The following is a 20,036-nucleotide window of genomic DNA, read 5'->3' on the forward strand; positions in this document are numbered from 1 at the left end:
TCCTACCGTTCAATCCTTCCAGATCTTCAAATCCTTATTTGAAAAATGAGAGGTAGACTCTAGTTGCCTATTTGATCTTGATGTCTTAGGAAAAACTAATTTCTCGTATCTTACTACTCTTCGTAATAGAAATTGGTTGCAACTTCTTGAACTTCGAGTTCTGGTTCTTCAAGATTATGTTCGTATTTTCTACTCTAATGCTCAAACTTCATTTGATAACCATGATTATATCGATCATTTTAAAACCTTTCTCCAAAATACCGAAATTGAATTCAACCCTAAAAACCTCGCTACTTTTTTGGACATTCCCAACACAGGCGATGTCTATGTTCCCTATACTTTCAAATCCTTAGATGCTTACAAGAAAATTTTTGGAAACCCTAATCTTACAAAGCCTTTCAAAAACATTAACGCCTTATTTGTTGACTTCCGTATCTTGCATCTTATCATTTGCCAAGTTTTGCACCCTAGGAAGGGAAACTATGCTCAACTCTATCCCGAAGACTTATGGTTTATGGAAAAGTTTATCGATGATAAGCCAATCAATCTTCCTTCCATTATATGCAACAAAATGGTAAATGCATGTGCTCATCACAAGCAATCACTTCCTTACGGTTGCTTACTTTCAGCATTTATAAAATCCAAATTTCCTAATATCCAATCTTCATCCATTCTTCTTGTATCAAAACTCACTCTTTTTAACCATACATCTCTTACCAAAATGGGATATCGATATGATGATGTGAATCAAAGATACACCAAAATGATCCATGGTCACCAAAGATTCAATTTTGAGATGGATGCGCAAAACAAGGAAGAAGCCGAGGAAGAAAATGAGGAAGATGATGAGGAAAAAGAAGACAAAGATGCTACCACCTTCGATGTTGGGCCATCGACTCGAGTCACATCTGATATGTTAGCATCGCTTCAGTCCACTATGGCTGAGGGCTTTGCCTCTATGACTCGGAAGTTTGATGATGTTTTGGCTATACAAGTTTCTTTTGGGACTCAATTGCAATCTCTAAATGACAAGGTCAACGAAAATCATCGCCAAACGAAGGAATACCTTGATAGTCTTAGAGACCAAATAGAAAACTTAGAAGAGCTGGTAGTTAGCCATCCGAGGGATAGTTCTCCTCATTCCCTGACCCCCTAGATTTTAGATGTTTTACATTGATGTATTTCTATTTTGGATATTTTGGCACGTATTACCTATTGGATGTTTTGATATTGAATTTCAATTTGCTTCATTTGCTATCTTGCTTGCTCTCATAGATGTTTTTAACTTGATTATCATATTTTTTGTTTATGATAAAAATGGGGAGAAAAATGTATGATGCATGCAATGTATGCCGAGTAAAAATTGATATCAAAAATGTTTTCCTATGTCCAAGTTAACAATTGGTATTGAGCAATCCTATTCATTTTTGAAACATTAACTCTTGGTGTCAAGAAAATTAACCTCTGTGATATGTAGTTTCAAACAAATACAAAAGAAGATGTGCCACTTCAAAGGTTTATGCCTCTATCTCGATATAAGGTTACAGGGGAGTTATGTGTACTAAGTGCATATCGATTTTCTCAAAAGGTTTTCATCATTATCAAAAAATAGGGGGAGAATTGTTGTATCATATTTTTTGATACATGAGAAAATATGTTTGATGAAAAACCAACCTTAGAATGAAAAATCTTTATGAAAATCTCATATTTCGAAATAAGTTTTTCATATTTCAAAACATGCATGATTAGTGTTTTGGCGCGAAAACTCAAATGTTTGAAAAATCCAAAATTCATGTATCATATTTCGAAACCATGTTTCAATGTTTCGAAACATAGTTCTGTTATGTTTCTATACATTTACGAAATGCTCTTTGATATGTTTGAATAAATTCAATTTTTATGCATCATGTTTCGAAACTAAGTTTCCATGTTTCGAAACCTCAATCTGTTATGTTTCTATACATGTTTCGAAATATATATTGATAAAGTTTCAAGTTTTGCTAAATTTATATGCTATATTTCGAAACTTGTTTGAAACTAAGCATATGTTTCGAAACCTTTGTCATCTCTGACAACAGTGTATTTAAAATCTTTGTTTAACATGTTTTGAAACATGTTTCTGAAGTATGTTTTGAAACCTTCTCATCATATTTCGAAGCATCTGACTTTGTCAGAAGAATATCTGAAAATTTGTCATGCTTTTGCACCTTATTTCAAAAGCCATTTTAAAAACTTATTTTTGAAATAATCCTCATACCCTGATGTTGTAATTTCAGATAAGTTATAAGTGGAGAATAAAACCAAATCATTGTATTTTTGTTAAAGATGATCTCTACTCATTCTGTCTCTCGGTGCATATCCAGCTGTAAAGGCTGTATGTTTCGAAACATGGTATGTATGTTTCGAAACCTTTGTGTAAAAATATGTTGTTTCGAAACATGAAATTTGTGTTTCGAAACCTACTTTATTATCTTGTCTCTAACGGTTATAATTATCCAAAAAGCTATCTCTTTGATATATATCAGTTTTTGAAGACAAGAAGCCATCTCTCACAAGCATACACAAGTTTACACATCTACAAAAGATATTGTCACATACCCAAACACAAGCAATCAAAGTTCTTTCAACAAATTCTCAAAGAAGATCACTTCAATTATTCCTTGATGTGCATTGTGGTGTGAAGAGGAGAAGCAAACTGAAACCATTATCGCTAGTAAAACCCTTGGTGTCTTTGATCGCTAGTAAAAGTGATTGTGTTACCAAATCCTTCAAGTGGGTAAACTTGAAGGTAGTGGAGTAGGTAGGTGTCGAACCACTATAAATCTCGTGTGTACTTAATTTTTCATTCTTACTTATTGTTATCCTTGTTCATGTTTTCAAAAGAATCGTTTTTGAAAAACTAAAGAAGTTTCCAAAATTTGCAATCAGAGAGTAAGGTTTCAAAATATACCTGTCAATAAGTTAGATTTCAAAACATACTCATCTACATTTCAAAACATTCTTAACAGAAAAGTTAGTTTTGAAACATACTCCCTCAAGTTTCGAAATATAGTGTCCTGTAAGCCAAAATTTTTAAATTATTGAAAAATTATTCAAATCTCAATTCACCCCCTCTTGAGATATATTTGCCATTACATAAAACTAACAACTTCCTACCCGCTACCTTCCACCGCAACTGATTGCACCCACCGAAAATCACCGATTGCCTCCAACTTTTCCTCAAACTTCCATCACGCTTATTTCCATTACTTCAAACCCATTTTCTCTCTCCGTTCTCTACACTTTATAGAGAAAAAAAATTAATATATATGAATTTTCGGCCATGGAGGCAATTTTGTTTTTATAGAAAATTTGATATATATATATATATAAATTGTCATTAACCTTGTATTAAAACATACAAGTCAAGTGACAAAAGACACATGCTAGTTTGCACTCCAAAACAAGATCCATGAATAAATAAAAAATAAATGTCGTTCTAATAAATGTGAAGCACTCAATGACATCTGCAAAAATAACTTCTTAGGTAGTGTTTAGTACTAAATTTTCACTAAGGGGATCCATGCCACATAGACTGATGATGATCATCAGTCATGCCGGATACAATTACTCATTTCAATATGGCTCTCTTCACTGGCACTTTTCACCCCTTCACTTATTCTTACTTGGAAGTTGGAACATTGGCACCGGCTTTATTCTCCTCCTTAACTCCATTAAACCGGTTTCGCCCCCCCGTCAAGCAAAGACCACTAATTAAAGACAGTTCTCCGAATCCATCTGTATAGACGGCCCAAATGGCAGCCTCAGGAACCAGCTCCACCGCCGGTGCACCCTCGGTTAGCCACCACGACGCTTTCAGAGCATTGTTAAATCGAAGGAAAGGTCATTTACCTCAAGTCCTTGTCGAGTACTTGGGACGCCCGCAAGGGGACCATCTGGGGCACATAGACGTCGACGGCAACACAGTTCTCCATTTTCTGGCCATCGACGGCGATGAATCCGCCTTCAAAGAACTCTCCGAAAAGGGCCTGATAACGAGCGAAATGCAGAGGATAGGAAACTTCAGGGGCAACACGGCGCTGCACGAAGCCGCCAGGTTTGGGCACCTCAGTGTCGTCAAAATCATGTTGGAGAAGGAAGAAGGCTTGGCTTTGGCACGCAACAACTTGGGCGAGACGCCGCTTTACGTTGCCGTTGCAGCCGGTAAGAAAGATGTGTATGATTTTGTGAAGCAGAAACTAGTAGGCAAGGAAAACGATGTGACGAGGAGAAACGACGGCAGCTCTCTTCTCCACGCTGCCGTGGTCGCAGAATATTATGGTAAGATAATAAAAATTTAACTGGTTAATCAATATTATTTGTTTTGATAAAGTTGTGTGATCAAACATTAATTAAGAATGAAAATGAATTTAAGACCCATCTTAATAATAATATGAACAAAGATCGTTGAGGTGGGGTTGTGGATTGCAGATCTGGCTTTGGAGATAGTGAAATCATTTCCTCGTCTTGTAGGAGCACACGATGAGAAAGGAATAACTGCAATGAGTGTGCTAGCCAGCAAGCCGCTTTCCTTCAAAAGTGGGTCCGCGTATTCGTTCATAAATCTTGGCAGTAGATCTTTTATTCCCGTACAGCTCATTCGCTGTTTGATCTATCTTTGTGAGTATCCATTCTGCCCTCATCAGTACTCCTCCTGCTAATTGTCTGCTCCTCTCCTCGTATATATAATTGCTTTTCAATTTCATTTCTTCTCCTATATATATATATATATATATAGTAGTAGGATACTAATCTTATCTAATCAATTAATTATTTTTGTTTTTGCACCATATTAATTAATGAAACAGGCATTATTCCACCAATGGATCAGAGAGCAATTCCCACAGGAGACGAGGAGAATCCACCTCGTAAAAATTGTTCATTTCTCCCACAACCAATGACGGAACTAAAATGGAAACTAATATCAGGTTATTTTCTGCTTTACTTATTCGACTTAATTTAGCTTTCTTGCTATACATAAGTATTTACTTGCGGGCTTGCAGCCGTAATGCTGGGTTGAGATATGCCTCCGTTGCCTGTCTCCACCTTTGTTTTTATTTTATTTAGTTAATCTTAATTAGTTTTGGAATTTAATTTAGAATAGAAAATCAAAATCAAAATCAAAATATGCATGCATATATATATATATATGTATTTATGGGGGCATTTTGGTTATTTGGTCGATTCTTTTCACCCTACTCCATCAAAATTATTGAATATCAAACGTAACCACAGAATGGAATAACCTTTTTATTCCATTTTAGTTTCCATTTTTAGTCTTTGACAATATAAGTATTATTATGGTATATTGTCCTGGAAGTCATCTGAATATAAATTTCTTATGATAAAAAATATATATATTATTTGTACAAATAATTAGGTTATAAAAAAGATAACCAAAGACCCAAATAATGAAAATGTCCTCACCCAATTTAATCTTGTTACTTCGTCGTTGTTGTCTCTGGATGAATCCCGATCAAGTTTCATGAAGCCTGAACTTCTCCCGTCAACGGCGCTTACTTTGATGATCGATGATGAAATTCAATCAAACTTCATCTCGTCATTAGGAGTCCCTCAGTATTTTTTTCCTCACCTCTGCATTACAAATAATTTAGTTAGCCGCCCCATCCGACGCCTCCCAGGTCCTCTTTGGGCGGCGCCGGCGCTGCTGCTATTTCTGCTTCTCCTACTCTTTGTTTCACCAACTTCGACACGTTTTCCTCAACAAATTGTTGGGTAGAGAACAGCAACAGCAATCCGGTAAGACGGAATAGTCTAGATCTGAAAAGAAAGTGTAGGGCGAGACCAGGTCGCAAAGTCTGATATCCGAAATGGACCGTAATAATACCGGATATGGATTTGCGCCATTTTCTCCGGCGAGATATTATCACGATCCATTTCCGATCTCCGGCTTTGCGATCTTGTTGTGGAATAGATCTGTGGAACAAAAAGGGTATGAAGTATGGTGCGAATCGATTTTAATTTTTTAATTTTTTTGGTTAAATTTAATCAATTAACTAATGCGCGCGCGAGCACAAGTACTACAAATTTTGCAAGTATATCTTTGTTCGAAGAGAGTTTGGCCTTTGCCATGGGTTTGCTTATGAAGCAATGAGCTTTATTTTGTTTACTCTTGTTAATTATTTGGTACTGAGGTGTTATCGATCTTGCAGGGTACAGATGGATTCTTAGAAGAGGTTGGTTCTTCTAACTATTTTTGTTTTCTATTTTATATTTAAAATTGCTCTCTAAAAAAAAAAAAATCCTTAATTTGCCAAGCAAATGGAACTTCGTAGCATTGTCTTTTTGTTTAATATTTTTTCTAAAAATAAAAGAAGTGCTATTGATATTAACACATTTACATGCTTTAAGTAAGAGTGCCATCCCATCCCAATATTCAAGAAACCAAATAAACGTCTCTGCAAAAATTATAGACTTAAAAACCTCAAGTCTATAATTTAATGTTACTCTTTGGATGGATGTTTTCTTGTTGTGCAGTTTCCATTTTAATCAGAGGAGTGGATGACATAAAACAAAAGCACACATTGGCAATATTGCTAGCCAAAAGGCTAATTGCAAAAGAAACTGATTGGAGCCATTACACGTATGGTGAAAGTTCAACCGAACCCTGGAAAAATCAAGCACAAACCGATCACTCAGTTCCTCTGCACCCTATTGAACGCCGCCCTAATTTGCATTTTGCTGCAGTTACTACTGCTAGCTCACCTAGAAATAATAGAATGAGAAATCCGCTAATTCAAGCTGTGGAGAACAGCATTGAAGAGCTGGTTGAAGCAATACTAGAAAGATTCCCAGATGCAGCCTACACTGTTGACAGGAATGGAAAGAATATACTGCATATAGCAGTGGAGCAGAAAGATAAACTGTTATACGACTACTTGAAGACAAAAGTTCGCAAGGATATGATGCTGAGAGCCATTGACAACCGAGGAAACACCATTCTGCATCTTGCAACAAATGAAGGAACTAGTCCTAGGATTCTTCTCGGACATTTGAACCAGATGGCATGGGATGTATGTTGGTTTAAGGTACGTACGTGCATATATATGAAATTCCTTTCTCCAACTTATGTGACTGTTAGTTTATCGAATGATGCGATTCAATCACACAGAGAACCAATTAAGCACAGAGAGTTGCTTATTATTATTGCTCTTCTTTGGCAGCGGATATGGTATGATTCTTGCTGTCATTTTCAATACCATCGTAACTTAGATGGGAAGACCGCAAGGGAAATATTTCAAGAAAAGCATGTCACCCTGCGGGAAAATGCCGAGAAGGCACTCAAAGATATGAACAATGGGCTAATGTTGGTTTCTACTCTCATCGGCACTGTCAACTATGCGACATTGTTTAGCATCCCTGGGGGTTATGTTGACGATAATGAAAGTAAAAGCTTTGGTCGTCCAAAATTTTTTAGCACCAAAAAAGAAGATCAACTTTTGGTATTTCTATGGTACACTGGGGTAGCTCTATTTTCCTCCGTAATTGCATTGGCAAGCATGCTTGTGATTCAGCTGTCCAGGTTTACTGACGACGACTTCTTCATGACCTTGCCGCTTAAATACGTTGGTGCTTTGGCTGCTCTATTTATCTCTGCCATCTTCACAGTTGCAGCTTGTGTTGAGACCTACCTTATTATTGAAATAAATGTAAATCCATACTATCTAATGTGGCCACTCGTAGGCTTCCTAATCCTTATTTCTATAGACGTGGTCTACTTGACCTTTGATTACATGTATTTTGCTATTCGTTGTGCCTTTTCATTTACCGGCCAGGAAATGTAACACCTACTCCTCCAAATCTTTTTGGTTTTCTTTAGCTTTGAATTACTTTCACTGCTTAACTGTTTGAACTATATATATCTTTGAGGGCAATAATTAATTTCTTCAAAAACGCAGTGGTGATATCCAAATTTGATTTGAGTAAGGTTACCACATGTAAACGTACCTACATGTGGTTTTGGTTTGAATAGGTCTAGTCTATTACATCATTTGGTATTGGGATTTAACCAAATTTTGGTCTGTCAACCCAATTGTGCAGTTGGTTTGATGTTAAGTTTAACCCAACTTTTTATTTAAACAATCGAGATTTAACTTTGTAGAGCTTTTGATCCATCCTAGTTTGGTTGTTAAGAGTTTCACTGGGTGCAACTCTGTTTTGAGCATATTAGAGAAGATGAATATAGATAATTTGTCAAACCTTGTTAAATTTGTGAATCTCTTATTATAATTTTATGTGAGTACATTATAAAAGTTAATCTTAATTCTAATTATTTAACAAGTGATATAAAAGTTAATCAACTAACAAACAATATATCGCATTTGAATACCTAACAAACATTTCTGAAAATTGCACCACCAAGTAATCGAAATTTCGAATTCTCCACAAAAGTCGGGGCCCTATTTATTTTGAAAATTCCACGAGGGCCCACGGTTTGGATCTGGCCAAACATTTCAGCAATATTATTGCCATTGAAAACGTAAAACGTTGTAATTAATTAAAAAGCAACTTCATTCGCTAGCGCTTTCACTGCTTAGTTATTCCTTTCTTGGAACACTGGCAGGGGCTTTGTTCTTGTGCTTGCCTCTTCAGGGTTTCGTCCTTCGTTAAGCAAAGACCAATTAAAGATACATTCCTAGGTTCTTTTCCCGCTAAGAGAGATTACCTTAATTAATTCAGAAGCTACACATAAAACAGCAACTTCTCTCTGAGTCCAAACGTTCAGTTCTAAACATGGCGGCCCCAGCAACCAGCTCCGGCGCCACCATTGTTAGCCATCAGGACGCCTTCAGGACTGTGTTAGATCGGAAGAACCGTTTACTCCCAGTCGTCCGCGAGTACTTGAGGCAGACAGGCGACGATCTGGCGCACGTCGACGTCGAAGGCAACACAGTTCTCCATTTTCTGGCCATCGACGGCGATGCAGTTGCCTTCAGAGAGCTCAAAAAAGACGGCCTGCCGACGATCCAAATGCTGAAGAAAGGAAACTTCAGAGGCGACACGCCCTTGCACCAAGCCGCGAGCTTTGGGCGCCTTAATGTCGTCAAAATCATAATGGAGAGGGACCCCGAGTTGGCTTTGGTGCGCAATAATTTGGGCGAGACGCCGCTGTACGTTGCGGTTGCCGCCGGGAACAAAGATGTGTTTGATTTTGTGATGCAGAAACCAGAAGTCAAGGAAACCATTACTACAAGGAGAAATGACGGTTGCACTCTACTCCACGCCGCCGTACTGGGAGAATACTATAGTAAGTTCCTACCTTGAATTCTAATCCGTCAATCATAGAGCGACAAAATGGAAAACGATTTGGGCTTGTTAATTGCAGGTCTAGCTTTGGACATAGTGAAATCATTTCCAAATCTTGTTGAAGCACATAATGAGAAAGGAGAAACTGCATTGAATCTGTTAGCCAGCAAGCCGGTTTCCTTCAAAAGCGGGTCAGCATATTCGTTCATAAATCTGGGCGGTAGATCATTCATTCCAGGACAACTGATTCGCTGTATATCCTATCTCCGTGAGTATTAATCTACACAGTCGACAGACGATTGTTCGCGCAAAAAATTAATTGTATACAGTAGCTAGATGTCCTCTCCCTGCAATCGGATCTAAAGTATCTGTGTTCGTTTCGTGCCATGTTAAGCAGTGTTTATTCCACCAATAGATAAGAGAACAATACCGATAGCAGATGCGGAAAGTCAACCCCGAAATCGATTTATCCTGCAACAAATAGCTTCTTGGCTAACGGATCTAAAATGGAAACTAATATCAGGTATTTTTCTCTTTAATTACTTATTCAACTTAATTTAGTATTCTGATGTCTTAGTAAATTAGAGATAGTAGATTTTTTTTTCCTAACCGAATTAGAATTAAATTATTTTTAAGATTCCATTTAAATTTATTCTTTGATAATGTAATTATTTTTTTGGGAGAAGTGTCAAGTTAGGCTATCTATTTTGTTTTAGAGTTGCAACTGAGTCTTATAATTTCTAAAATTTTAAATAAGTTATGTCTTAGAAAATCATACAATGATTTCAAGCAATTTATATTCAAAAATTTTGCTATATATTAACACAATAACAAATACACATCTATAATCTTGGAATTCGTTTGATAGTAAGAGATATAATAATATTTTTATCATGTATATATAAGATAATTATGCTTTATTATATCTCTTACTATAAAGCATAGACCAACATTCATGATATAATAATATTAAGAAACTATATATATAAAGCATAATTATCTTAATACTAAAATTTTGCCTCTTCCCTTCCCAACTAATGTAAAAATTCTATAAATTTAAAAGACTTATACACTTAAATATATTAAAAAACTATCTAAAACATAATTACCTTATCACTAAATTTTGGTCTCCCAGATGTTTCATCTGCATCCACAGCTGGTAGCACCTGCAGCCACACCTATCTATAAATATATATTTATAGGTGGTATATATGGTTTACAAGTATGTATCTTCGCTTCTAGTGAGCTTGGCTTTGCTATTTGCTTGTGGTGTCTCATCTTTATTTTCTTTTACACTCTTGTTAATTATTTGATTCTAATCTAAGCGTATCATTCTTGCAGGGTACCGATGGATTCTTAGAGCAGGTTGGTTGTTCTAACTTAAAATTGCTCACTTACAAGACTACTTACCAGGGAAATGAATTTCCGTACTATACTTTTAGTAGACCTTTTAAGATTTTTGAAAGAATTGCTCGCAGTACATTTAGATAGCATTTTGATTGGATGCTTTAAATCAGAGAATCTTTTAGTAAATATTAATTAAAAAGAACCTAAAATTAAAGAAGTATATAATACTAAATAAGAAGCTCATTAAAAGCCGTATGCTTGTCTAATCTTTTAGTATCTCTTATATATACACCAGCATAAATAGAATTACTTATATATGTTTATTGAAGAGGTGATTCCTGTTACATAAAATAGATAATTTTAAATAAAAATTTATAAGGTATGATTTGATATTATAATCTACTTTTTAATTTTTTTCAAGAAAATTTTAAACAAAATAAGTCGTGGGTGTAGTGTAAAAAAATTATTTGAAAAATTAATATTTTCTATATATCATGAATTTTAGTTTGTTAATACAATTAATTTTTATTTATTAAGGAAGATACTCAAGGAATAGTTTAGGAAAGTACTTTATTGACAGCTGGCTTTACTACAAATTTTCCTATCATTTTCTATGCCTAATACATTATTTTCATATATTTTTACTTTCCACAATATTATATATGTAACATATCCTTGGACGTTTTCTTGTTGTGCAGTTTCCATTTTGATTAGAGGAGTTGTTGATGTAAAGCAAAAGCACGCATTAGCTGTATTGCTAGCCAAAAGGTTAATTGCAAAAGAAAATGATTGGAGCCACTACACTTATGGAGAAATCTCAATGGACCTAAGGAAAAATCAAGGCAAAACCAATGACTCGGCTCTTCTACACCCTATACGACTGCGTACTATGCATTTTTCTGCAGTTACTGCTTCACCCAAAAATAATAAAATGAGAAACCCGCTCATTCAAGCCGTAGAGAACAGCATTGAAGAGTTAGTTGAGGAAATACTAGAAAGATTCCCGGATGCAGCATATACTGTTGACAAGAATGGAAAGAACGTACTGCATATAGCAGTGGAGCAGAAAGATAAGCTGCTATATGACTACTTGAAGACAAAAGTTCGCAAGGACGTGATGCTGACGGCCACTGATGACCAGGGAAACACCATTCTGCATCTTGCAACAAAGCAAGGAAATAGCCCTAGAATTCTTCTAGGACATATGAACCAGATGGCCTGGGATGTATGTTGGTTTAAGGTACGTACGCTGCATACCTAGTAAATCTTAATTTGTTTATATATAGAGTGATGTCATGTGATTCAATCAACACATGCATATACATAAATATCCCAACTACTCTTTACAAAATAAAGAATAAATTACGCATTGAGTTCCTTATATATATATATGTGTGTGTGTGTGTGTCTAAATATATTTCTCTTCTTGGTTCGCAGAGGGTATGGTATGATTCTTCCTGTCATTTCCAATATCACCGTAACTTAGAGGGGAAGACTCCAGGTGAACTGTTTCAAGAAAATCATGTCATCTTAAGAGAAAAAGCCGAGAAGGCACTCAAAGATATGAACACTGGGTTAATGTTGGTTTCTACTCTCATTGGCACGGTCAACTACGCAACATTATTTACCATCCCCGGAGGCTATAATGACGACACTAAAGACGGTAAAAGTTTCGGTCGTCCAAAGTTTTTTAGTACCAGGAAAGAAGATCAACTTTTGTCGTTCCTGTGGTACGCTGGGGTATCTTTATTTTGCTCTGGAATTGCTTTGGCAACCATGCTTTTGATTCAGCTATCGAGGTTTACCAACGACGACTTCTACATGACCTTGCCATTGAGATACGTTGGTTCTTTGGCTGCCCTGTTTGTCTCAGCCATCTTTACAGTCACAGCTTGCGTTCAGACCTATCTCCTCCTCGAAATAAATGTCAGCCCATACTATCTAATGTGGCCACTCATAGGCTACATAATCATTCTTTCTGTAGATGTAGTGTACCTCACCCTCGACTACATGTATTTTTGTCTCCGTTGTGCCGTTTCATTTACCGGTCAAGAAATGTAGATCCATTCGAACTCCTTCAAAGCTTTCTCTCGTTTCTCTTTTAGATGTAAACTGCATCATTGTTGAGGCTTTTTTTTTTTTTTTTTCTTTTTTTGGCGTTGAGGTTTTGAGTTCTATCATTTGGATCAATACTTTCTTCAAAAAATATATTTATGTTTACTTTTTTTTTAGTTAAGTTTTCTCCATGTTTCATCTATCCCTTTATTATTTGCCAAGTTATGAAAATTTAGGTTACACAGAAATAAAAATACAAAATAAATACTATACGAAATGAAAATAGGAAAACAATATTTTTCAAAAATAAAAAATGGAAACGTGGGAAAATACGTAAATAAAAGAAATATAAGAATTTTTTGTAAATATAATTTTTAATATAAAAAATTATAAAAATAATTATTTAATTTAAAATAAACATAAATTCTATGATGTGTTCAAATAAATTCTAAAAAAAATTAAAAATTTTGAGTTGAAGACATAATGTTTTTCATCTCTAACATATTTGTGAACAGAAATATATTTTAATTTTTTTAATATTATAAAACGATGTTAAAATATTTTTAAAATTATATAAGCGACTCAAAAATATTTTTTTAATATTTTTTGGCAATTAAAAAAAAAAACATTTCAAAAATGTCAAAACCACTCTCAAAACTTTCTGTGCATGATAGATAGAACAATGATAGGCTAAAGACACACTCAACCTCTCCAACTTTTGTGCTTTAACCATTTTGCTCCCTAAACTTGAGAGAAAACCTGCGAGCCCTTCAACTTTCAATTTGAGGTTATTAAACACTTCAAAATTTAAAATCACATGTAGAACTACACGTGTGTGGCACGCGCATTTATTTAGTATTAAGTTTTTATATTAATATGATATATATTAACAAATTATAAATTATTATTTTATTATTAATACAATACAAATATATTGATGTCTAATAAAATTTTATTTGTTAATAAAGTATATACAATTATTTATTAAAAATTTATATTAATACAAACATAGTAAACAGTATTATTATATATATATACAGTGCTGCTCAGGGGCGGATGCTGCCGACGATGGAAGCAGCGGAGGAACTGGAGGATAGTGACGCGGACGATAGAGGCGGCGGACAAAGCTGATGTCCAACGCAAGGATGGATTTGGAACATAATATATATCTATATGTATATATATATATGAAGCAGTATGTATACATAATGTATATATAGGAAACTGATGCATATATATTATGTATATATCTGTATGTGTATATATATATATATTTATATGTATACAAACGGAGGACGCAGCAGCAGCAACAATTGGAGGTTGTGGTGGATCTTGGTGGAAGAGATGAGATTGAATCAGGGAAATTGAATGGGAGAAGAACTATGGAGGAAGCAAAATCAAAAAAGAAGTCAAGCAGCCGCAATTGAAGAAGCAGAAACATCAACAGCAAATAAGGAAGGTGACCAGAGGCGAACGATTGGAAGTGTGAAGGAGTGGAGAGTAGAGAAAGAGGCGACCGCAACGGAGACGACAATGGCTGCAACGGCGGTGGGTCTTGGTGAAAAAAAGGGAAAAAAGAGGAGACCATGGCAATAGGGGAAGAGAGAAAAAAAGAGTGAGACCCATTTATTGCTCACTCTCCTCAATCTAGCGTGAGTTCACGCGTAGTGCTAAGGGGGCTGATGGGTCTTTAAATTTCAAAATTGAGATGTTTATAGACTGTAACTGAAAGGTGAGGGAACTAAGAGGTCTCTCCTCAAGTTGAGGGGACAAATTGGTTAAACGAGCAAAGGTGAAAAGGCTGGATATGTCTTTAGCCAGCAATATAATATAATCATATATGCATGCACACCACGGTATAACCTTATGTCACCAGTGCAATTTATGCAAAAATAATGGGTACAACTGTAATAACAAACAATTTTCAGGGTGTTCATGCAATTTGAACAAAAAGAGAGGGTGTATGCATAAGTCACATAAAATATTAGGTCTAAGTGAAATAACGTAAAGTATTGGGGTAGTAATGTCACCTAGCAAAGTTCTAACTTTTGACAAAATGCCGCCCGTGTCCCTGTCTTCTCCAATACGTCTCCTCGCCGCTAGAGAGCCCTCCAGTCACTTTCAGTCGCCTCGACCGCTGCAGTGCTTCACGCTGAACCTCCCTAGAGCCGTTTCCGACATCGTTTCCCTTTTCCTGTTACCGGGAACCCTGGAAGTCGCCAGGCGCCCTGCTTGTCGTCATCGCTTTCACCAGAATCCGCCCTGCTGGGATCACCATAATCCGCCCTTCTATTTTTCCCCTCCTTGCTCGTATGCCCTCTCTCAATGCTCAGAGAAGTCTTGGAGCCCCTTTTTATAGCTTAAAAAGTTCCATTTTCGTTCTCCAATTTTGTCGTGCATTTTAGCTGTGGGGATTCTTGCCAATTTCTGTCGTTTCTTCCACTTTTCAAGCAGCGGTTGGGTCCTTGATTGATTTCCAATCAATCTCCAAGTGATTTTGGCAAATCCAGCAAATTTCAGAAAGACTGCCGGGAGTGATTTGCGTCAAACTATTCGTATTCGATTCTGTTTCGATTATTCTTCTTATTCAATTTTTTACTTCCCATATCTTTCTCATAGGGTCCAAAATACGTATTAAAAGTGCCCTTTTACATGCTATCAGTGACACTAGTCAAACGATTTGGTTTGTTTCGAATTTGTTTGCTATAAATTCGATCTTAAAATCGTCTTTCTAAATTCTTGGTCATGTCTTGACATTTATTTCCAAAATCTTTTGAGCTCCATTATTTTTTATCCGTGATATCAAAATCTAAAGCCACTCCCATATTCTTGGAAATATTCACTTATTTTTTAGTTAGTCTCAACCTGGTTCTGATCGAGTTTTATGTAGGTTCAAAATACATTACTCAACTAATTCATCGTGTATTTCAACTCATTTTAAACTTGAATATATTTTAATTTGTCTGGCTATTTTTGAAGAAATTAGGTTGCACAAATTCTTCTTTATATTGTCTATGAAATCAATATTCTATTCAACCTAATTTGATTCAGTTAATTTAGTTGAATTTTATACTCAAAAATTAACTCCGTAATTTGGCAAAGTAATCTCTCTTATCAAGAAGATCAAAACTACTAAAGAACAGAAGAATATATAGTTTTTCTAATAATAAAAAAAAATAAAATGTACAAATATCAAGAAGAAATTTCTATCATTGTCACATTCTAAGATAATTCAAAAAATACACATTTCCCAAACGTACTCATGATTTAAGTTCATGTAAAACATGGAAGGTAGCTCAAAATAAAAGAATAAAAAATACACTAACCAAAGATTTTCAAAAGAGTTACTTGTCATTCTTCACAATTTATTGTTAGACCCATTTCTTCATGAATTCACTTTTTGTCTCTTCAGAATTTCTCATGAGATTCATAATTTGCCAAATTATCACTACGACCCCTTTTGGGTATAAGTTCTCAAGAATTCAAAAATTAATTCTTTAAGATTAAAAAATTTACAGAAAAAAAAAATTCAAAATTTCTAAATTTTTCAGATATTACAGCAGGTGAATAAGGTTTTGGTGGGAGGTCGCAGAAGGTAAGAGGTTTTTAGAGGGCTTGGGATAACGAGGGATTCTAAGGTGAATAAATTTTTATTTTTTTTAAAAGGGCCACTAAATTAATTATTACCTAGGACCCACACGTACCCTTGACCCGGCCCTAGTGCTAAGCAATGGAAAAAGCAGGAATGAGGCAGCGGCAGGCTGTGAGGGATTATCAATTGTCGACAATAGGCGGGGAGTGGACCGCGGGGTGGTGTGAAAAGAGGCAAGAGTATTAAAGCAATGCCTAGATGTGGATGAAAAAATTGCCTTTCATTGACACATTTGCCCAGAAACTCTAGGTTTAAGAGATAGTCTTCTCATATTAGAGTAGTGCATTTACGTTTGAGTGTAAATAATTTTAACTGCATTAGGTACTAATCAGTCATATATCAGTGTGTGTGGGTGTATATATATCTATATAATAAATATATAGATATTTAACTAGTAGTTTAATACATTATCATTTTATAAATCCAACACGACAATCTTAAAGTGTGTCTAACTATTTATATTTACATTTTCTTGCTTTTGGTTCTCCTTATGCGTACATTAATGAATAGAAATCAAAAACTCTTAAAATATAAGTCAAATGATTAAATCATGATAAGTTAAAATTGATACAAGTAAATTATGAGTTTAATTTCTTGTCATGCAAATGAGATAATTTCTATTTATGATTTATTTTTTTTATCCAAATTGAGAACATGTTCCATAAAAAATCACACAATAACTATAATTTCAAGAAGGACCTTGCTATTTGGATAGAATCTATATCCAGATAGAATTATCTTTTTTTGTCATTTCAATTATTGACGTTAGGATAATTATGTCATTTAAAATTTTATTTACTAACAATACCCTCTCTAGTCACAATTCAAAATTTCATTCTCTCTTTTCCTTATTAAATTTAAATTTTAGTCTCTCACCTGATTTAATGAATTTTTAAAATCTCAAGAATCACAATGACTTTAATACGGATTATCCTACTTTGCCTGAATTGGTTGACGCAAGAGATTACTAAAAACATTAAATGACAAAAATATCAATGATGAAACCCGCCCAACACTTCAGACATGCCCCAATTTTTGGGGCAGTGCTGGCAGACTACATCTATGATACAGTTCACCATGCAGTGTTGGTGGACTGCATCTTAGATGCAGCCCGCCAGCGAACTGCAGTGCTAGCGGGATGCAATCCGTCGTGCAGTGCTGGTGGATTGCATCTAAGATGCAATATGCAGTCCACCAGGTAGCAAACTGCATCTCAATGCGGATTGCATCTTAGATGCAGTCCACCAGTTACCAGATAGCAAACTGCATCTCAATGCGGATTGCATCTTAGATGCAATCCACCAGATGTAATTCGCCCAGTGTAGGCGGACTTCAACACAAATAAAGTCCATCTGTTCAGTTCGAGGCAAGACGATAATTTTAAGATGAGGATATTTTTATTATTTGATGTCTTTAGTCATCTTATGCGTCAACCAATTTGGACAAAGTAAAATAATCCATAAATGAAATAAAATAGAAGGAGAATGCAAAGAGAATACATTAATTACAGCCAATGGTGTGCTGCCACTTAAGTGTCATGACTATCATTATTCATTTTCATAACTAATTGTTTTGCTTTGAAAATATGCAGCTTTAATGTGTTGCCACTTAGTGAAGATATGAAATTTTTATAAGATTAAAATTGTCTTTTTATTTTGTTTAATATAATTAAAATATTATAAAATAATATAAAATAAACATTAAATGTCTTTTTATCCAAATATAAATTCTATCTAAATAGATTTATTGTTTCAAGAAATGAGTAAGAAACCAGATTGATTGGTAATTAAGTATCTTAAAACTTTGTTATTATTGCAAGCAACATCTAACTAATTCCTCAATCAATTCAAAAGACAGCAAGTTTAAATTTCCAACGTTCATATCCTGTTTGCTTTTCTATGAATTTGCCTTCGGTTTGATTGGACGTATATATAGGTGGCGAAGAAGCAAGAAAAGAAGGGTTTGTTGTGGACCGACCGACAAGAATCCTCAATCAAATGATGCTCATTCTTCAACTCGCCAATCAAACCAAACGCAATCAAACATAAACATAAGGCTCGTTTGACAAAGCGGTTTGACCGCTGATAAGTTAATGCAGTAGCTTTAATCTACTCAACTTATTTATTATAATGCTCATGCATTAGCTTTTTATAAAGAATCGTACAACAATGTCAAAAAAATTATTGACGCACAAATTTATCAAAAAATTATTGGGCAGACTTCATCACATATGAAGTCCGCCCAAGGTGGGGGCGGATGATGAAATCCGCCTAACACTGTATTGGGTGGACTTCATCACAGATGAAGTCTGTCTGTTCAGTTCAAGTGAATTTTATCTAACTTCAGTTCGGGCGAATTTCATTAATGGACGGATTTCATCCGGCTGTTAAGTTTGAGCGGATTTCATCTAGCTTCAATTCGGGCGAATTTCATCAACGGACGGATTTCATCCAGCACTGTCCAGACTTCATCTGTGATGAAGTTAGTCCATTCAGTTCGAGCAGCTCGGACTTTATTTAGACGTACGCGCAGTGTGTATTTGAGGTGAGGCGACAATTTCAAGATAAGGATATTTTTGTTATTTGATGTCTTTAGTCATCCAGTACATCAACAAATCCTTTTACAAAAGCTATCATCCACCAACTTTTGAAAAAAAATTGTTACTAAATAAGCTAGGTTGACCAAATAAATAATCATTTTACCATTACTCTTTTGAAGAATTTCTACTCATTGTCCTTCTTCTTCAACCCTCTACCTCCCCCTCATCACTGTCACCACCAATTTTTTGGCCATCGTCGTAACCCCGTCATCGCCCTCGTCGTCCGCCATCACCCCCATTGTCTGCCATCTTCCCACCTCATCGTTCGTCCATCTCCTCGTCACTGTCTCTCTCTCTATATATATAACAATAATTTTAATATTTATATACATATATATATATTGTATTACTATATTTTTAATTAATTTTAACATATATATATACATTTATATAACAATAATTTATAATTAATTTTATTAAAAATAAATATCTCGTGTATTTTTTGCATTATTCATTAATATGTCTATTTTTATTTTTTTATCATATTCTAATAACTTATCAGTTATTTTAAACTAAACACATAATTATTAACTAATAGTTTAAAAATATATTTTATTAAACGCATTATCAGCTTAAATCCTACCTAACTTAAAAGCTCTAAAACAAATGTGTAGCCAAACTAAGCAATAGATTATAGATAGATTATGTAACATTTTACTTTCACAGTCGTACTATTAAATTTGAGAGATTTTTTTTATAAAATAAAATAATCTTTTTAACTTCTATTGCTAGTTAACGTTCTTCTCCTTAGCTCATATATAATAAGTTACTTGGATCATCCCTAAAGAGTTTAATAAGTTAAGTAAGTTCATAAGAAAAAATGTGATGATTTGTTCTAAATTCTTGATTAAGAGTAAAAATTTAGAGTTTTAATACATTTAAATGTGTTTGGATAGATATCTAATAATTTTATTATTTTATATTATTTTAGAGTCATCTTCAACTCATCCTTAGATTTAAGAGATCTATCAATTTAATTATTTGACATAGTTACAACCCAGCGTCTAACTAAAATTAAATTTTCAATACATACAACCAATGTGAAAATTTATGAATTTTTTAGAGACTAAAAACTCA

General features: G+C 34.7%; 2 protein-coding genes across 4 annotated transcripts; both read left to right on the forward strand.

Moving 5' to 3' along the window:
- The first annotated feature begins 3,538 nt into the window (after positions 1 to 3,538).
- LOC127789698 (protein ACCELERATED CELL DEATH 6-like) lies at positions 3,539 to 7,878 on the forward strand. Of its 2 annotated transcripts, none has more exons than XM_052318650.1 (6): positions 3,539 to 4,320; positions 4,471 to 4,659; positions 4,848 to 4,967; positions 6,213 to 6,236; positions 6,538 to 7,088; positions 7,224 to 7,878. In XM_052318650.1, the coding sequence occupies exons 1-6, from the start codon at positions 3,795 to 3,797 to the stop codon at positions 7,842 to 7,844; spliced, it is 2,031 nt and encodes a 676-aa protein (XP_052174610.1). In that variant the 5' UTR covers positions 3,539 to 3,794; the 3' UTR covers positions 7,845 to 7,878. The 2 variants fall into 2 exon arrangements, with proteins under 2 accessions (XP_052174610.1, XP_052174611.1); XM_052318651.1 differs by having other exon boundaries at positions 4,513 to 4,659.
- Positions 7,879 to 8,577: 699 nt separating this feature from the next.
- Positions 8,578 to 12,774, forward strand: LOC127789799 (uncharacterized). Of its 2 annotated transcripts, none has more exons than XM_052318798.1 (6): positions 8,578 to 9,307; positions 9,386 to 9,574; positions 9,701 to 9,829; positions 10,648 to 10,671; positions 11,352 to 11,893; positions 12,091 to 12,774. In XM_052318798.1, exons 1-6 carry the CDS (start codon positions 8,794 to 8,796, stop codon positions 12,712 to 12,714), a joined length of 2,022 nt encoding a protein of 673 aa, XP_052174758.1. In that variant the 5' UTR covers positions 8,578 to 8,793; the 3' UTR covers positions 12,715 to 12,774. The 2 variants fall into 2 exon arrangements, with proteins under 2 accessions (XP_052174758.1, XP_052174759.1); XM_052318799.1 differs by having other exon boundaries at positions 9,704 to 9,829.
- The last annotated feature ends 7,262 nt before the right edge of the window (positions 12,775 to 20,036 follow it).

This window comes from Diospyros lotus, chromosome 14 (assembly GCF_014633365.1).
Source record: "Diospyros lotus cultivar Yz01 chromosome 14, ASM1463336v1, whole genome shotgun sequence".
Lineage (NCBI taxonomy): Eukaryota > Viridiplantae > Streptophyta > Magnoliopsida > Ericales > Ebenaceae > Diospyros > Diospyros lotus.